The sequence below is a fragment of the Alnus glutinosa genome, chromosome 5 (assembly GCF_958979055.1).
Source record: "Alnus glutinosa chromosome 5, dhAlnGlut1.1, whole genome shotgun sequence".
In the NCBI taxonomy this organism is placed as follows: Eukaryota; Viridiplantae; Streptophyta; class Magnoliopsida; order Fagales; family Betulaceae; genus Alnus; species Alnus glutinosa.
The window spans coordinates 11,394,562-11,409,680 of record NC_084890.1 but is presented as its reverse complement, the minus strand read 5'-3'; the positions used below and the strand labels follow the sequence as shown (position 1 = coordinate 11,409,680).

Genomic DNA, 15,119 nt, shown 5'->3' with positions numbered 1-15,119 from the left:
GGCAACATAAGTCATTCAACTACAAAACAAACGCAAATTAATAGGCATTCCAAAACACAACATGGTCCAAATGTGTTCAAAAGTAACAAGTTAATAATATATCGAGAGGATGCATAACATATAACAAGAACATAATCATGTAATCGATCCAGACAAATAGAATGAAAATGTAATACATTAATAATGACACAAATTATAGTGATCATCTACGTACATATAAGCATTGCTTGCTCTCTCTTTTCCTATACATATATATGCATGTTAAATACTGTGAAGACCAAGAAAATAAATAGGAGGTTTAGCAATTAATAAATAGTGTTTATAAATTGATAGGATTAATAATTAGATTCTAAGTGATATTTATAGTATTCAAATTAAATAAGTCTAGGATAAAAGATAGAAATAAAATTAGATGGGGTCCCATTGTGATTAATAGTAGTTTAGGGTTTTAAATAAAATGAAAACTCCCCACCCACTTACAACTTGCCACATGTCCCTTATCCCTTTCACTTTTCCTTTTCTTTTCTTCTCATTTTTCTCTTTTCCCTCTTCGGTGGACAGCAGTCCACGACTTCTTCTTTCTTCTTTTTCTTCTATTCTTCTTCCTTCTTCTCTGTTCTACCCGAACACAAAGAGTGAGATCGAGAGATTGAGAGGGAGATCAGAGAGAGAGTTGAGATCGAGACAGAGAGCCGAGAGATTGAGAGTGAGATCAGGAGAGATATGGGAGACCCGGTGGACCTGTGAAATCCGACCCTCTAGGATCAGTTTTCCGGCGATTTTGGGATGATTTCCGGCGGCTCCAGGGGATTTCCAGCGAAGACCTGCTGAACCCCTCAAACTCGATGACCCGAGCAACCCTGGGAGACTTGCAACCCGAAAGGCCCAGAGACCCGGTCCTCCATGTGGTTTTCCGGCGAGTTCTCCGACGAACTAGAGTCGATTTTCGGCCTTGCTTCGGTAAGGTTTCTCTTTTCCTTTGTCTTTGATTTTGGTTGAATTTCCATTTGGTTTTGTTGTTGACCGAATGGGTTGTTGGTTTGGTGTAGTTTGATTCTTGATATTTAGGTTTTGATTTGGGTTGATTTTCAGGGGTTAATGTTTAAGATTTTTGGTTGCAAATCCGAATGGGGGTTTATTGGAGATTGTAGGGCTGATTTGGGATTTGATTTCAGTTGTGGCTTTGGTATGGAATTTCCAGGATTTTGTGGGTCTTGGCCAAATCTGTGGGTGTTGAAGCTTGGATTTATTTCCCCCGGTTATGGTTAATGATTTTCAGAAGTGGGTTAAGTTTTGGGAAGAAATTTGGTGGATTGCTATGGCTTTTGTTAAATATGAATTTAGGGTATTGTTTGTGAATATTGGGGCTTTTGTTATGATGATGGGCTGATTAGTGTCATCTTGATGGATTGGTTTGGGAGCTTTAAATTGAGTGATAACATTGGGTTCGGTGCTTGTATTTATGGTTCTTTGATTTCAATAGAATTGCATTTTGGAGCTGTTTTGAGGTGTGATTCTATGTGCTATTGTGAGGCTTGTTGTTTTTAGTTATTTGGATTTATGTTCTAGGGTTAATGTAACCGAATGGATTGTTGTTAGGCTTGATGTATCAAATCAGTGATTTATGATATTGGTTTATTTAGGTGCTAATTAACTGTGTGAGATTTTAGAGTATTTTTATGGGTTGATTCTTGGTGGTTATGGCCAAATGGATAAAGGTTGAGGTTTGTGCTGAATTGTTGTTTTTCTTGAGGAATGAAGGCAGTGTTGATGTTAGAGTTTTGGTTAGGCTTCCATGAAGGCTAGACTGTATGGGTGTGTTCTTTTTAGTTTGATTTACATTGTTTTTATAGGTGTTCTCTTAATTGGGCCGAATGTGGTAAGTTGGAATATAATTTTAGGCCTTAATTATATTTGGTTTTCTGATTTGTGATTCTGATTGTAGTTCGTATTATAGTTGTTTGATAAGCATTTTGGTTCACCCTAGCTTGACCCATGAATTTAGAGACAACCGTTTGAGGGTGAATTCTTCGGGGTATTTGTGATGTTCGGTTTAGATGGAAGATGAGGCGTTAATGGTGTTTATAGATGTGCGTTGGGGCTTTGATGGTTGGATTTGTGGTGTTGACTTTTGGGTAGCTATGTTAAAGAGTTGGATTCTTTGCAACGGATCATTTGGGATATTCTATTTAAGTTTTGATTCTTTGGCTTAACTTAATTATGTAGAATTTGATAATGCTGGGCTTAGGTGTTCACTAGGAGCCTTGGGATAAGTTAAGCTAAGCATGGGTTAGACCTAGAGCCTAAGTGTAATGCTTAGCTTTGAGAACGATGTATAAGCTTTAGTAAATGAATGTATATTCGATATGTGATTATAACCTAATTTAATAAGAGTTATTAAATTAATATGTTGAACAAGATTAATGTTCTATAATCTAAACTACTTAGATGATTAACATAGATAATGAGGAGCAACAATAATACATAAACTAATGAATATAGTGAATACATCTTTGTATTAATAAACAAAGATATCATTAGAACCTAAACCTATAACCAACGACTAATCTAACAATAACTTAAGGTGTTTAGCTAGCTTTAGAAGCGAGTGACGTGACGTGTGAGCATGCGGGTAGCTTTTGTGTCATAGAGTATAGCATTCAATAGCATAGTCTAATGTTACCAATGTTTGCAGGATCGTGTTATAATTGGAGACTTCAATGGGTTCTCCAATGTAGAGTTCGAGTTGGAGTCCAATGCAGTTAAGGTGAGTATTCTACTCACTGAGAAATTATATTTTTATGTATTATGGATTTGTAAAATGTATATTGTTTTATGAAATCGAACCAACCATATGATGAATTATATGCTTTGAGATGATTTGATTAGTTTCGATTATATTTAAATTATATCAATGATGTTTAAGAAATAGTGTAAGAGTGAAAAGTATTGAATTGATTTAAAGTGTTATGTTCTGCGGTTGAGATTTAAATTATACAAATTATTGGGAATATGTCATGTTGAAACTGTTTACGTTTTATGAAACTATGTTTTGAGTTTGAGAATATGTCATGTTGAAACTGTTCAAGTTTTATGAAGAAACTATGTTTTGAATGTCTTCAAAGTGATTGATAAAATGTCGGATTTGTTTAGTTTTAGTAGAACGTGATTTAGCAACTGCATGATTTTATAGCATGATACAGTAGTGAAATATATACTGGTCAAACACAGAACATAGAGCATGTAGTATAGAGCATACATACCCTAGCAGTATCAGTATCAGCAGCATATCAGTATCAGCATCATTACAGTATCAGCAACATATCAGTATCAGCAGCATTAATAGCCCCAATTCATGCATGTCATGTATATCATTGTTTTATGAGTAATGTTTTTATGATATGAGTAGTTTTGCTAGACGTAGTAGTATGCATAAGAGTCTTCATGGAAAAGATCTTATGTATATTTCTATCGGATAGTCATTTGTTAAGATGTCATACATTGAACTTGAAAGTACATGGATACATGACTGCCCAGGCACGAGTAATGGCATGTCTATGAGTAAGAAGGTTGACTGTTATTGTTCTTCAGGAAAGACATGTTAGCATAATTGAGATTAGCTCTAGTGCTCTCATGATCTACTGACGTTCAAGGCACGAAGCTGAAATATGATTAGAGATGGTGTTGCGAGTGTTTTGTTAAAGGATGTTATCCTAGTATGGAAGAGTAAGATGTCATGTTTTATTGCTTAAGACCTATGTGTATACGTGATGTATGTGATGGAGTGATCATGTGCACATATGTCTGAGCGACCGTTGAAGTGTATTATTATAGACGGGTCTATATGTAGAAACTTCCAAAGAGGGATGATTGGAATTTCTACATATGTTCACAGCTATATAGTATGTTTTAAATGTTTTCTGGATAGTCGGTGTTTGCTGTATTAGCTATTGGTAAATTGTGGTTGATATAGTGCTTACACGACTAGAAATAAAATAAAGGTTGGTTCTTTGTGAAAACTCAGTTAGTCTTATACCACTGAGGTCTTAGTGTATCTCATGCTAAGGCGGTGAACTCATCATTTCACCTATGCGGATGTGGACACCACCACAATCGTGTAGATGATATTCCTGTGATTGCAGGTACTCCTAAGGCGGATGATGATCCGGTAGGTCACTATTTGGGATACTACGATTGAAGCTTGTAGCGACAGTCGTAGTGGGTTAGGACTGTGGAATCCTCATTTTGGGTACTTTTGTATATGGCTTGTGACGTGTATGTCACATTATTTTGTATAAGCCATTCTTTTGTAATAGTAATGTGTAGTTAAACTTTAAACAGATAGATTTGTGTTATGGCTCACCTATGTATAGATAACAGGTTCATTTATAGTTATGCTTTTCCACTATGTGTATTGGTATCATGATGTATTCCGTTGCAAATGTAACTCTGTATATCAGGTACATGTTATGGGACATGTGTCTATGTTGGCTGAGCGACACTTAGTCGTGCCACTACGATGACTCGTTTATGTTTGTATATTAAAAAAAAAAAAAAAAAAAAAAAAAAAAAAAAAAAAAAAACAAGTCGTCACAAATGCTATGGGCTGTGAAAATGCTTGTATTGTTCTCTTTTTTCATATATATGTATTCCGAAAAATTTATGTGTGAAAAGTGAGAAGGATCCAATCCACTACAATTTCTTTAATTCTCAAATTAGATGAATTCATGCGGTTTTTTGCATTGATTGGAGTGAAAAATGCTATATATTAAAAATATGACATGTTACCAATGAGAATGAGAATTGAGTATATTTTCTTCAGGTTCTTACATTTTATGTTGTAGAAAAGCTTTGAGCAAAAAATTGTCTTTTGATTTATCAAAGAAGAAGTGTATCTTCAAAAGTGAAGAAAAATCATTTTGGAAGGAAAACAAAAGTAAATTGGTCGCCACCTTTTTAATATGTAGCACTTTTCAAGCCATTCGATGCAAGGAACAACCTGAATTTGCATAACTTGAGAATCTACAATTTCTTCGAAGTTGTAGTATATCTGGTCCATGAAAAAGTGGGTAGTTAAATTTTGGAAAAAATACACTTTACCTCCCCAATGTTTCACATCTTTTTCAATATTGCCTCCAAAGTGAAAAAAAGAAATTGCAATGCACCCAAACCAAGTTTTAAAATTTTCAATGTTACCCATCTATTACTTAAGTCCGTCCTTTTTTACGGAAATAAGCCCACGTGAGACGCACGTGAGTTTTTAAAAGAAATTCTTCACGAAATATCCCTTCAAAAATCAATTTTATTTTTATTTTTAGAAAAATAAAATTGTTGGGGGTTGCTTTGGCCACCTAATGGACCATTGGGATGGTTCGCCACCCCTAGGCCGGTCGAATGGGCCACCCCCTTGGTCAAATGGGGGTGGCCGGTCACTCCCAAATGGTTCATGGAGCCAACCCCCAATTTTGTTTTTTGAAAAAAAAAAAAAAAAAGTTTTTTAGGGATATTTTAGAAAGATTTTCTCATAGGTGGGTCTATTTCTGCCAAAAAAGAAAGACTCAAGTAACGGATTGGCAATATTGAAATTTTTTAAAACTTGGTCGAAGCACATTGCAAATTTTTTTACTTTGGAAGCAAGATTGAAAAAGAGGTGAAACATTGGAGGGGTAAAGTATATTTTTCTTTTTATTATTATTATTTTTTAAAAAAATTGAAAAAAAATAAGAAGAAGGTGTTCTTTAGCTAAATTGTAGTTGATGAGAATTCTCCCAAAATGTGCATCACGCATATAGAGGCCGGGAAATTGTGTGCTTTCTTCCTCACAAATTAATCATTAATCGCTAAAGGCCATCGTCGAAGAAACATGCTGCATATTAGGTTTGTAAACAATGGCTTTAACACTCGGGAAGCAACTTCTGATAGTCATGCTGATAATTTTGGGGACTTGGACATCTCAAGCCACGTCCCGCACATTGCAAGAAGCTTCCATGGCTGAGAGACACGAGCAATGGATGTATCGATTAGTATGATCGCAAGTATTCAGACGAAAAAGAGAAGGAATTAATTAGACATTTCAAGATATTCAAAGAAAATGCAGAATTTGTAGAGAAAGCCAACAACGAAGGGAATCGCACTTACAAGTCAAGTCTCAACGCATTTGCAGACTGAACAACTGAAGAAGTCCCTGCCACTCATACAGGATACAAGATGATCACCAATCAGTCAAGGTCCACCAAAAACGCTTCATTTAGGTATGAAAGCCTGAGTGATCGTATTCCAACGTCAATGGATTATATTGGAGAGACCAAGAAGCTGTCACCCCCATTAAGGACTAAGGCCAATGTGGTAAAAGGATCACATTCCACACTTATATTTGTTGTTCTAATAGCAAGCTAGATTTGTATCATGGTTAATTCATATGCAGGATGTTGTTTGGCATTTTCAGTGGTGGCAGCGATAGATCGGGGGGATCACCAAGATTCAAACTGGCAAATTGATCTCCCTGTCTGAGCAACAACTGGTGGATTGTGCCACCGATGGCAATCGTGGCTGCAATGGTAGTTGGATGGACAAACATATATATATATATATATATATATATATATATATATATATAAGCGGAGTTCCAACTTAGAATTGTCCTAAAATTGTGACACGTGGCGTAAACCCAACATTTTTTTTTTTTTTCGTTCATTTGCTTTTTCGAATGTTAGAATTACATAGGATTGAAATATAATAAATTTTTCGGAATATATATATATATATATATATATATATATATATATATATATATATAATGCCTATCGATCATGATGTTTTTGGGTTGACTTAGACTCTCTTGTTCTTTCTAGTTTTAAATTTTTCATGAAAAATAGAGAATGAAAATTAATCTAAACCGTTAAAAAAAAAAAAAAAAAAAAACTACAGAAAATCTTATAAGCGAGATCTCATACTGTGTCCGATTTGGTATGAAGGCCTTTGACTTGGTTTCCGTTCAGATTGGGTGTATTTAGTTTGTAACTACTTAAATATCTCTTTGCCTTTCTTTTCTTTCTTTTTTTTTTTTTTTTTTTTGGTGCCTTTGTATTTGTATTTTAATTTATTGATTACTCCCAAATCACTGTAATTGATTTTCATTTCAACGACTAAGCTATTATGCACTCTTTTAAGGGTAATATGTATCAAAAGTCACCAATAATTTAAGTATACAAATTTCGTAGAAGGAAATTTCTTCAAATCAACCTAAAAGTGACATGTCTCACAAATATACGAGAAACACTTATTTTTTTAATAATTTAAAGAACATGTCTCTTTTATAGGCTAGTTTATATAGGACAAAAGTTTCCTACAACTCAATTTCCAAGAAATTTGTGTCCATAATTTCAAGTTCATCTTCTAAAAGCAATTTGGAAAACTTGATCAACACCCCCCCCCCCCCCCCCCCCCCCCCCCCGGCGGGCGGGATTATAGCAAAAGATAATGAGAATGTTTATTCTATTATGGAAGATACTGAAATTAGAGACACGCTTAACCATATGGGGTCCAGTAGAATGAAAAAGGTCCCCCATAAACTTATTTCTTTGTTCTAATCAACGTATGTTCCGAGGAGGGTCATTCAGTACAACACCATTTTGGCACATCAACTCTTTCATACAATAAAGTATAGGAACATTCTTAGTAGCCTCATAAAATTTTACTAGCAAAAATAGCTAAAAACTATTCTTCTCTATTTTAGCCATCCATTTTTTTAAAGCACTAACAACAGCTTCACCATTTTAGCTATTTACTATCACTATTTCATTTAAATAATTTTTCAAAATGGACACTGTGTGTGATGCATGAGAGAGAAATTAAAAAAAAAAAAAAAAAAAAAAAAAAAAAAAAAGAAAGAAAGAAAGAAAGAAAGATAGAGAGAAAGTTTTAATAGTTTTTTTTATAGATTTGCTGACTGAGTGAAGAGTTCTCACTATTATTGGTGAATACTGTTCACTCACCAAATTTTTTTTACCAAATTAGTAAGGTTGCTGGAGAGTCATTTTGGATATTTCACCAAATTGGCTCATCAAAATAACTAAAATTTGGTGAGACTATTAAAAATACTCTAAGATAGGGAATGCAGGTCTCATGATGCTCACAATTGATATGGAAAAGGGTAAAGAGAAGCAAGTTGAATGCCTCTCTTCAAAGGTCAATTGACGCTCTTCCTCTCTTCTTATCTCAATTTGAAGTGCTCTCCAAAATAATTCCAACTATATGGGTCTTCCACTCTATTTGCGGTGCTAAAAAAAAGTAGACTTTTAAGGACGAAAGATAAGATCCATAGGAAGATCTCAAGTTGGAAAGCAAAGGTGTTATCTTAGGCTGGCGAGATTACACGTATCATATATATCAGTGGCATGCAGCTAGTATCTCCTCTTGTAACATGTCTTCCTTCCTGCTTCCCAATAATTTTTGTTAAAAATTTCCCGTGAGGAGAAACCGAGGAATTTTATGCCAAAATCCTAGGACTCCATTTTTACCCCAAAATTCTCTGATGGTCTTCGCATCCCTTAGTATTTGGGGCATGGAGATTAGTTTTTTGGTTAGAGAGCGCGTCACATTGGCTTTTGGATGATGTTATAACATTACTCGGGTCAGAGCCTCAAGTGAAAGATATATTGCAAATTAAGACCTATTTTCCTAGCCCAGTTGTAACACCTCGACTTTTAAGACAAGTCATAAGTGGCCGAAATTATTTGAATTGCCACGTGAAGCTACTACATATTAAACAACTCACGCAGCGAAAATTATCAAAGTGTATAAATTTTTTCATTTTTATTTTAGGGACCATAAAATCCCTAAAAAAACAAAACCAAGGACTCACCACTTAAACAAAACACCCATATGAGGCTAAGAATGCAACTTGTAACAGCGAGAAGGCATCTCCATGGGAATTCAGAGATATACTGACTAATGCCCCGGAAGGCCTCTAGCATTAAAGTATCTTAGCTTAGGTTTTGTTGGACTAGCTAGCATAAAAGTATCTTAGCTTAGTATCTAAGAAGTAGTTATCTAATAAATCAACTACTAATGCGTTGTATACATGCATCTATCTATTTCATCACTAATTGTGCCTGTTTTGGTGCTTTTGAATATGTTTCTTACATAACTCTTGTACAACTTTTGCACAACTCTAAAAACCTTTTTTTAAGATCAACCATTGAATATTTATGGCTCACATGTAGGAAAACAAATCCAATGGTTAATCATTAAAAAAAAAAAAAAAAAAAAAAAAGTTGTTAAAGTTGTACAAAAATTGTATAAGAGTTGTACAAAAAACATTACTTTCGATGCATATATAGATGTGCATGCCTTTAATTTGTTCATCTGTAGGTGCCCGAATTTTTATTAACAACTTGAATTCTAGCGGAAATCAATTGTATAAACAAACTGGAAAGCAAACATATCATCTTTCATACAGAGGACAGTATTCTAATAGTTCAAGCCATGATCAATTGGGTAGAATTACTTATCAATTACATCATATAGCATATTAAATCGAACGTTTTGAAATCAATCGCACGGCCCAAACGGACTCTTAATACTTGTGCAAGGTTTTCTTTTTCCTTTTGTTGGTGGGAGTGCTTGTGCAACCATTTTTGGGCTGACAAAGCACAGTAAGAGCAACACGCCAATTAATACTTGTGATGGTGCAGCAATTCCAGCTTGCATGTAGTACTAGAATTGTTAAGAGCACCAAACATTTTGCTTTTGATGAAAAAAAAAAATGGTTTATTTATGCATGGGCTCATACTTGCGTCAGCCGTCAAGGTGGCAATTTCTGGCAATTTCTAATAACCAGCGGCTTCAACTGGCCCACCCCTATCCATGCACCTTGAGTGAGACAGTTATGATTTTGAAAAATGACTCTTGCAAAAGTACAACTGTTGTGTAAGGTCTTAGAGCTATGAGGTGAGTTTCATGTGATGGGTTCTACCACATGAGTTCTACGTGGGACTCATCCCATGTCGATCTGTACAGTTGCTCATCTGTGTTTTATGTTTTCTGAAAAGCATGCATTTGAAATTATATTGCATGGAGTGAGATATCAGCCGCGATTTACGGAAGCCATCAACAGGTTTCTATTCAACATATGTAGTACACAATTAAGTATAGAACCCAAAGTTACACGATCAATAATATCATATCATATCGGTGCCGAAAATCAAGCAAATGGAATATAACTGACTGATTTGTTCTTTCATGCTTGATTGGCTCTGGTCAATTTGTCAATTTGTAGGAATTTTCTGATCCCCTAATTAATATCAAAATAAATCATGTTTGGTTAGTCTGAACCTCTTTTATTTTTGCTTTGTGGTTTCGTGATTCACAATGTTTGATAACTTTCATTGCATGATCGTTGATCATAGAAAGAGTTCCCGTCAATGCCCCTTATTTTAGTTAAAGTAGAGATCGATCGAAGAAAACAACCGCGAGGACCGCTGGTCATCAGCATTAAATTAATTAGTCCGAATGGAAACACTTGACGGATTTACGGCATGCACGAGGATCTCACCGATCACTAACTTGGTTGCAAGAACTTGGAGTTCTTTCGTATTCTCTGGGAAGACCTTAATGGTCATCCACGTACCTTTAATTAACTTGCGCAACACGCTAGAGAAAAAAAGAAAAGAAAAAGGGTCCCTCAATTTTCATCCCAAAATTCACGTCACGTTGAGGATGTTTTCTCCTATATATAGAGGGAAAACGTGTGCTTTCTTCCTCACAAATCATTAATCACTAAAGGCCATTGCCAAAGAACCCTATTCGGTTTGTAGACAATGGCTTTAACTCTCAGGAAGAAACTGATCGTAGTCATGTTCACAATTTTGGGGACTTGGACTTCTCAAGCCATGTCTCGCACATTGCAAGAAGCTTCCATGGAGGAGAGACACGAGCAATGGATGTCTCAGTATGATCGCAAGTATTCAGACGACGCAGAGAAGGAAAGCCGTTTCAAGATATTCAAAGAAAATGCAGAATTTGTAGAGAAAGTCAACAATGATGGGAACCGCACTTACAAGTTAAGTCTCAACGCATTTGCAGACTTAACAACTGAAGAATTCATTGCCACTCATACTGGATACAAGATGATCACCAATCAGTCAAGGTCTGCAGAAAAAAGTGCATCATTTAGGTATGAAAGCCTGAGTGATATTCCAACGACTATGGATTGGAGAGACCAAGAAGCTGTCACCCCCATTAAGTACCAACGCCAATGTGGTAAGAGGCGGAGTTTAACGTAAATTTCCTCACTTAATTATTGTTGCGCTAACAAGATTTCTATCATGGTTGATTCATTTATATGCAGGATGTTGTTGGGCATTTTCAGCGGTGGCAGCGATAGAGGGGATCACCAAGATCAAAACTGGCAAATTGATCTCACTGTCTGAGCAACAACTGTTGGATTGTGCCACCGATGGCAATCTTGGCTGCAATGGCGGTTGGATGGATAATGCATTTAAATATATAGTACAAAACCAAGGACTCACCACTGAAACAAATTACCCATATGAGGCTATGCAGGAAACTTGTGACACTCAGAAGGCATCTTATTATGAAGCTCAGATCAGTGGTTTCGAAGATGTACCTCCCAACAATGAGGAGGCATTACTAAAGGCCGTGGCCAGCCAACCAGTCTCAGTTGCTCTTGATGGTTCCGGACAAAACTTTCAATTTTATTCAAGCGGGGTCTTCCATGGAGAATGTGGGACAAGACTAACCCATGCTGTTACTGCAATTGGGTATGGAACGGCTGATGATGGTACCAAGTACTGGTTAGTGAAGAATTCATGGAGCGAGAGGTGGGGTGAGAGTGGGTACATGAGGATTCAAAGAGACGTCGATTCCCCAGAAGGTCTGTGCGGCATTGCCACACGAGCTTCCTATCCAGTAATTGCTTAGGTAGTGCAAAAACGTCGACGTACGTATCAATTTATGCATCTTAAATGTTGTGGGCTGTGAAAATGCCTGTATTGCTGCTTCAATCGTTAAAATTTGTATTGCTCTCTTCTTCCATATTATATGTATTCCTAAAAATTTATGAGTGAAAAGATACACTAATTTCTAAGAATAAGCTAGACGAAAATAGTTATGCACTAATTTCTTCATCATAGTATGTGTAGATCAAGTATGAGAATATATGATATACCTCCATTGTTAGAGGCCGGATAAGCTTTCTACTATGTGCCTTATGTCTCTCCGGTTGATGCTCTAAGTGCATGCAGAAGAAAAAGACAGTTACGTTTGGGGGAAACTAGTACCTCAACCTTATTTTTTCACTGATATATTCACATAATAAAGTTTAATGGGCCAACTCCATTAGTGAGAGTATAGGCTTTCTCAAGTGTCCACAAAAAATTGGTCCAGCCCATTATGAGCCTAAAGAATCAAATGACCATGCAAGTCTACACAAAAGAAAATAAATACAACAATCTCCTACATGGGCAACATAAGTCATTCAACTACAAAACAAACGCAAATTAATAGGCATTCCAAAACACAACATGATCCAAATGTGTTCACAAGTACAAGTTACGAATATATCGAGAGAATGCATAACATGTAACAAGAACATAATCATGTAATCCAGACAAATAGAATGAAAGTGTAATACATTAATAATGACTCAAATTATAGAGATCATCTACGTACATATAAGCATTGCTAGCTCTCTCTTTTCCTATATATATGCATGTTAAATGCTATGGGCTGTGAAAATCCCTGTATTGTTCTCTTTTTTCATATATATGTATTCTGAAAAATTTATGTGTGAAAAGTGTTAATGATCCAATCCACTACAATTTCTTTAATTCTCAAATTAGATGAATTCATGCGGTTTCTTGCGTTGAACGGAGTACTGAAAAATGCTACATATTGAAAAGATGACATGTTATCAATGAAAATTGTGTATATTTTCATCAAGTTCTTGCATTTTATGTTGTAGAAAAACTTTGAGCCAAAAATTGTCTTTTGGCTTACCAAAGAAGAAGTATATCTTCCAAAGTGAAGAAAAAACATTTTGGAAGGAAAAAAAAAAAAAATTGGCTGCCACCTTTTTAATATGTAGCACTTTTCAATCCATTCGATGCAAGAAACGGCCTGAATTTACATAACTTGAGAATCTACAATTTTTTTGAAGTTGTAATATATCCTGTCCATGAAAAAGTGGATAGTTAAATTTTGGAAAAAATACATTTTACCTCCCCAATGTTTCACCTCTTTTTCAATTTTGCCTCCAAAGTGAAAAGAAAAAATTGCAATCCACCCCAACCAAGTTTTAAAAATTTTCAATGTTGCCCATCTATTACTTAAGTCGGTCCTTTTTTACGGAAATAAACCCACGTGCGACGTACATGGGTTTTTAAGAGAAATTCTTCAAGAAATATTCCTTAAAAAATTAATTAATTTTTTTAAAAAAAATAAAAAAATAAAAATAAAAATTGTTGTGGATTGCTTCGGCCACCCCATGGACCATAGGAATGGTTCAAGCCGGCCGACTTCCAAATGGCCACCCCCTAGGCCGAATGGGGGTGCATGGCCGGTCACTCCCAAATGATCCATGGGTGGGCCAAAACCATGAGCCACCCCCCAATTATTTTTATTTTTATTTTTTTTGAAAAAGAAGATGCTTTTTTGGGGATATTTTGGAAAGATTTTCTCATAGGTGGATCTATTTCTGTCAAAAAAGACAGACTCAAGTAACGGATTGGCAACATTGAAATTTTTTAAAACTTGGTTGGGGCACATTGCAAATTTTTTCACTTTAGAGGCAAGATTGAGAAAGAGGTGAAACATTGGAAGGGTAAAGTATATTTTTCCCTTTTTTTTTTTTTTTTTTCTTTTAGAAAAAAAAAAAGTGTTCTTTAGCTAAATTTAATTTTAGCCGATGAGAATTCTCCCAAAATGTGCATGACGTATATAGAGGGAAATTGTGTGCTTTCTTCCTCACAAATTAATCATTAATTGCTATAGGCCATCGCCAATCGAAAAACCATATTCGGTTCGTAAACAATGGCTTTAACACTCACGTGGCAAATTTCTGCAATTTTTGCAACATTTTGACAATTTTGGGGACTTGGTCATCTCAAGCCACGTCCCGCGCGCACATTGCAAGAAGCTTCCATGGCTGAGAGACACGAGCAATGGATGTCTCGATCAGTATGGTCGCAAGTATTCAGACGAAAAAGAGAAGGAATTAATGAGACATTTCAAGATATTCAAAGAAAATGCAGAATTTGTAGAGAAAGCCAACAGCGAAAGGATCGGAATCGCACTTACAAGTTAAGTCTCAACGCATTTGCAGACTTAACAACTGAAGAAGTCCCTGCCACTCGTACAGGATACAAGATGGTCACCAATCAGTCAAGGTCCGGCAAAAACGCGTCATTTAGGTATGAAAGCCTGAGTGATATTACAACGTCTATGGATTGGAGAGACCAAGAAGCTGTCACCCCCATTAAGGACCAATTAAGGCCAATGTGGTAAAAGGATCACATTCCACACTTACATATTTGTTGGTCTAATAGCAAGATTTCTATCATGGTTGATGCATATGCAGGATGTTGGTTATTTTCAGCGGTGGCAGCGATAGAGGGGATCACCGAGATCCAAATTGATCTCCCTGTCTGAGCAATAACTGGTGGATTGTGCCACTGATGGCAATCTTGGCTGCAATGGCGGTTGGATGGATAATGTATTTAAATATATAGTACAAAACCAAGGACGTACTCGCCACTGAAACTAATTACCCATATGAGGCTATATATGGAGGGAACTTGTGACACTCAGAAGGCGTCGTATTATGAAGTTCAGATCAATGGTTTTGAAGATGTACCTGCCAACAATGAGGAGGCATTACTAACAGGTGGCCAGCCAACCAATCTCGGTTGCCATTGAAGATTATGGAAGTGCCTTTCAACACTACTCAAGCGGGGTCTTCAATGGAGAATGTGATCAGACCAGCCTAAACCATGCTGTTACTATAATTGGGTATGGAAGGATTCAGAGAGACGTCAATGCCTCAGAAGGTCTGTGTGCATGGCATTGCCACACGAGCTTCCTATCCAGTAATTGCTTAG

General features: G+C 36.1%; 1 protein-coding gene and 2 pseudogenes across 1 annotated transcript; all 3 read left to right on the top strand.

The window, feature by feature from the left end:
- Positions 1–5,888: 5,888 nt before the first annotated feature.
- Positions 5,889–6,571, top strand: LOC133868965 (senescence-specific cysteine protease SAG39-like; annotated as a pseudogene).
- A 4,210-nt stretch (positions 6,572–10,781) lies between these two features.
- LOC133869358 (ervatamin-B-like) lies at positions 10,782–12,082 on the top strand. The gene is made up of 2 exons (XM_062306335.1): positions 10,782–11,262; positions 11,351–12,082. The coding sequence occupies exons 1-2, from the start codon at positions 10,821–10,823 to the stop codon at positions 11,941–11,943; spliced, it is 1,035 nt and encodes a 344-aa protein (XP_062162319.1). The 5' UTR covers positions 10,782–10,820; the 3' UTR covers positions 11,944–12,082.
- A 1,518-nt stretch (positions 12,083–13,600) lies between these two features.
- LOC133868964 (ervatamin-B-like) lies at positions 13,601–15,119 on the top strand (annotated as a pseudogene).

Bases quoted from the DNA above. Each gene is read 5' to 3' on its own strand.
- LOC133869358 (XM_062306335.1), top strand. From the start codon at position 10,821: ATGGCTTTAACTCTCAGGAAGAAACTGATCGTAGTCATGTTCACAATT. The intron at 11,263-11,350 runs GTAAGAGGCGGA...ATTTATATGCAG, and splicing joins TAAGTACCAACGCCAATGTG to GATGTTGTTGGGCATTTTCA.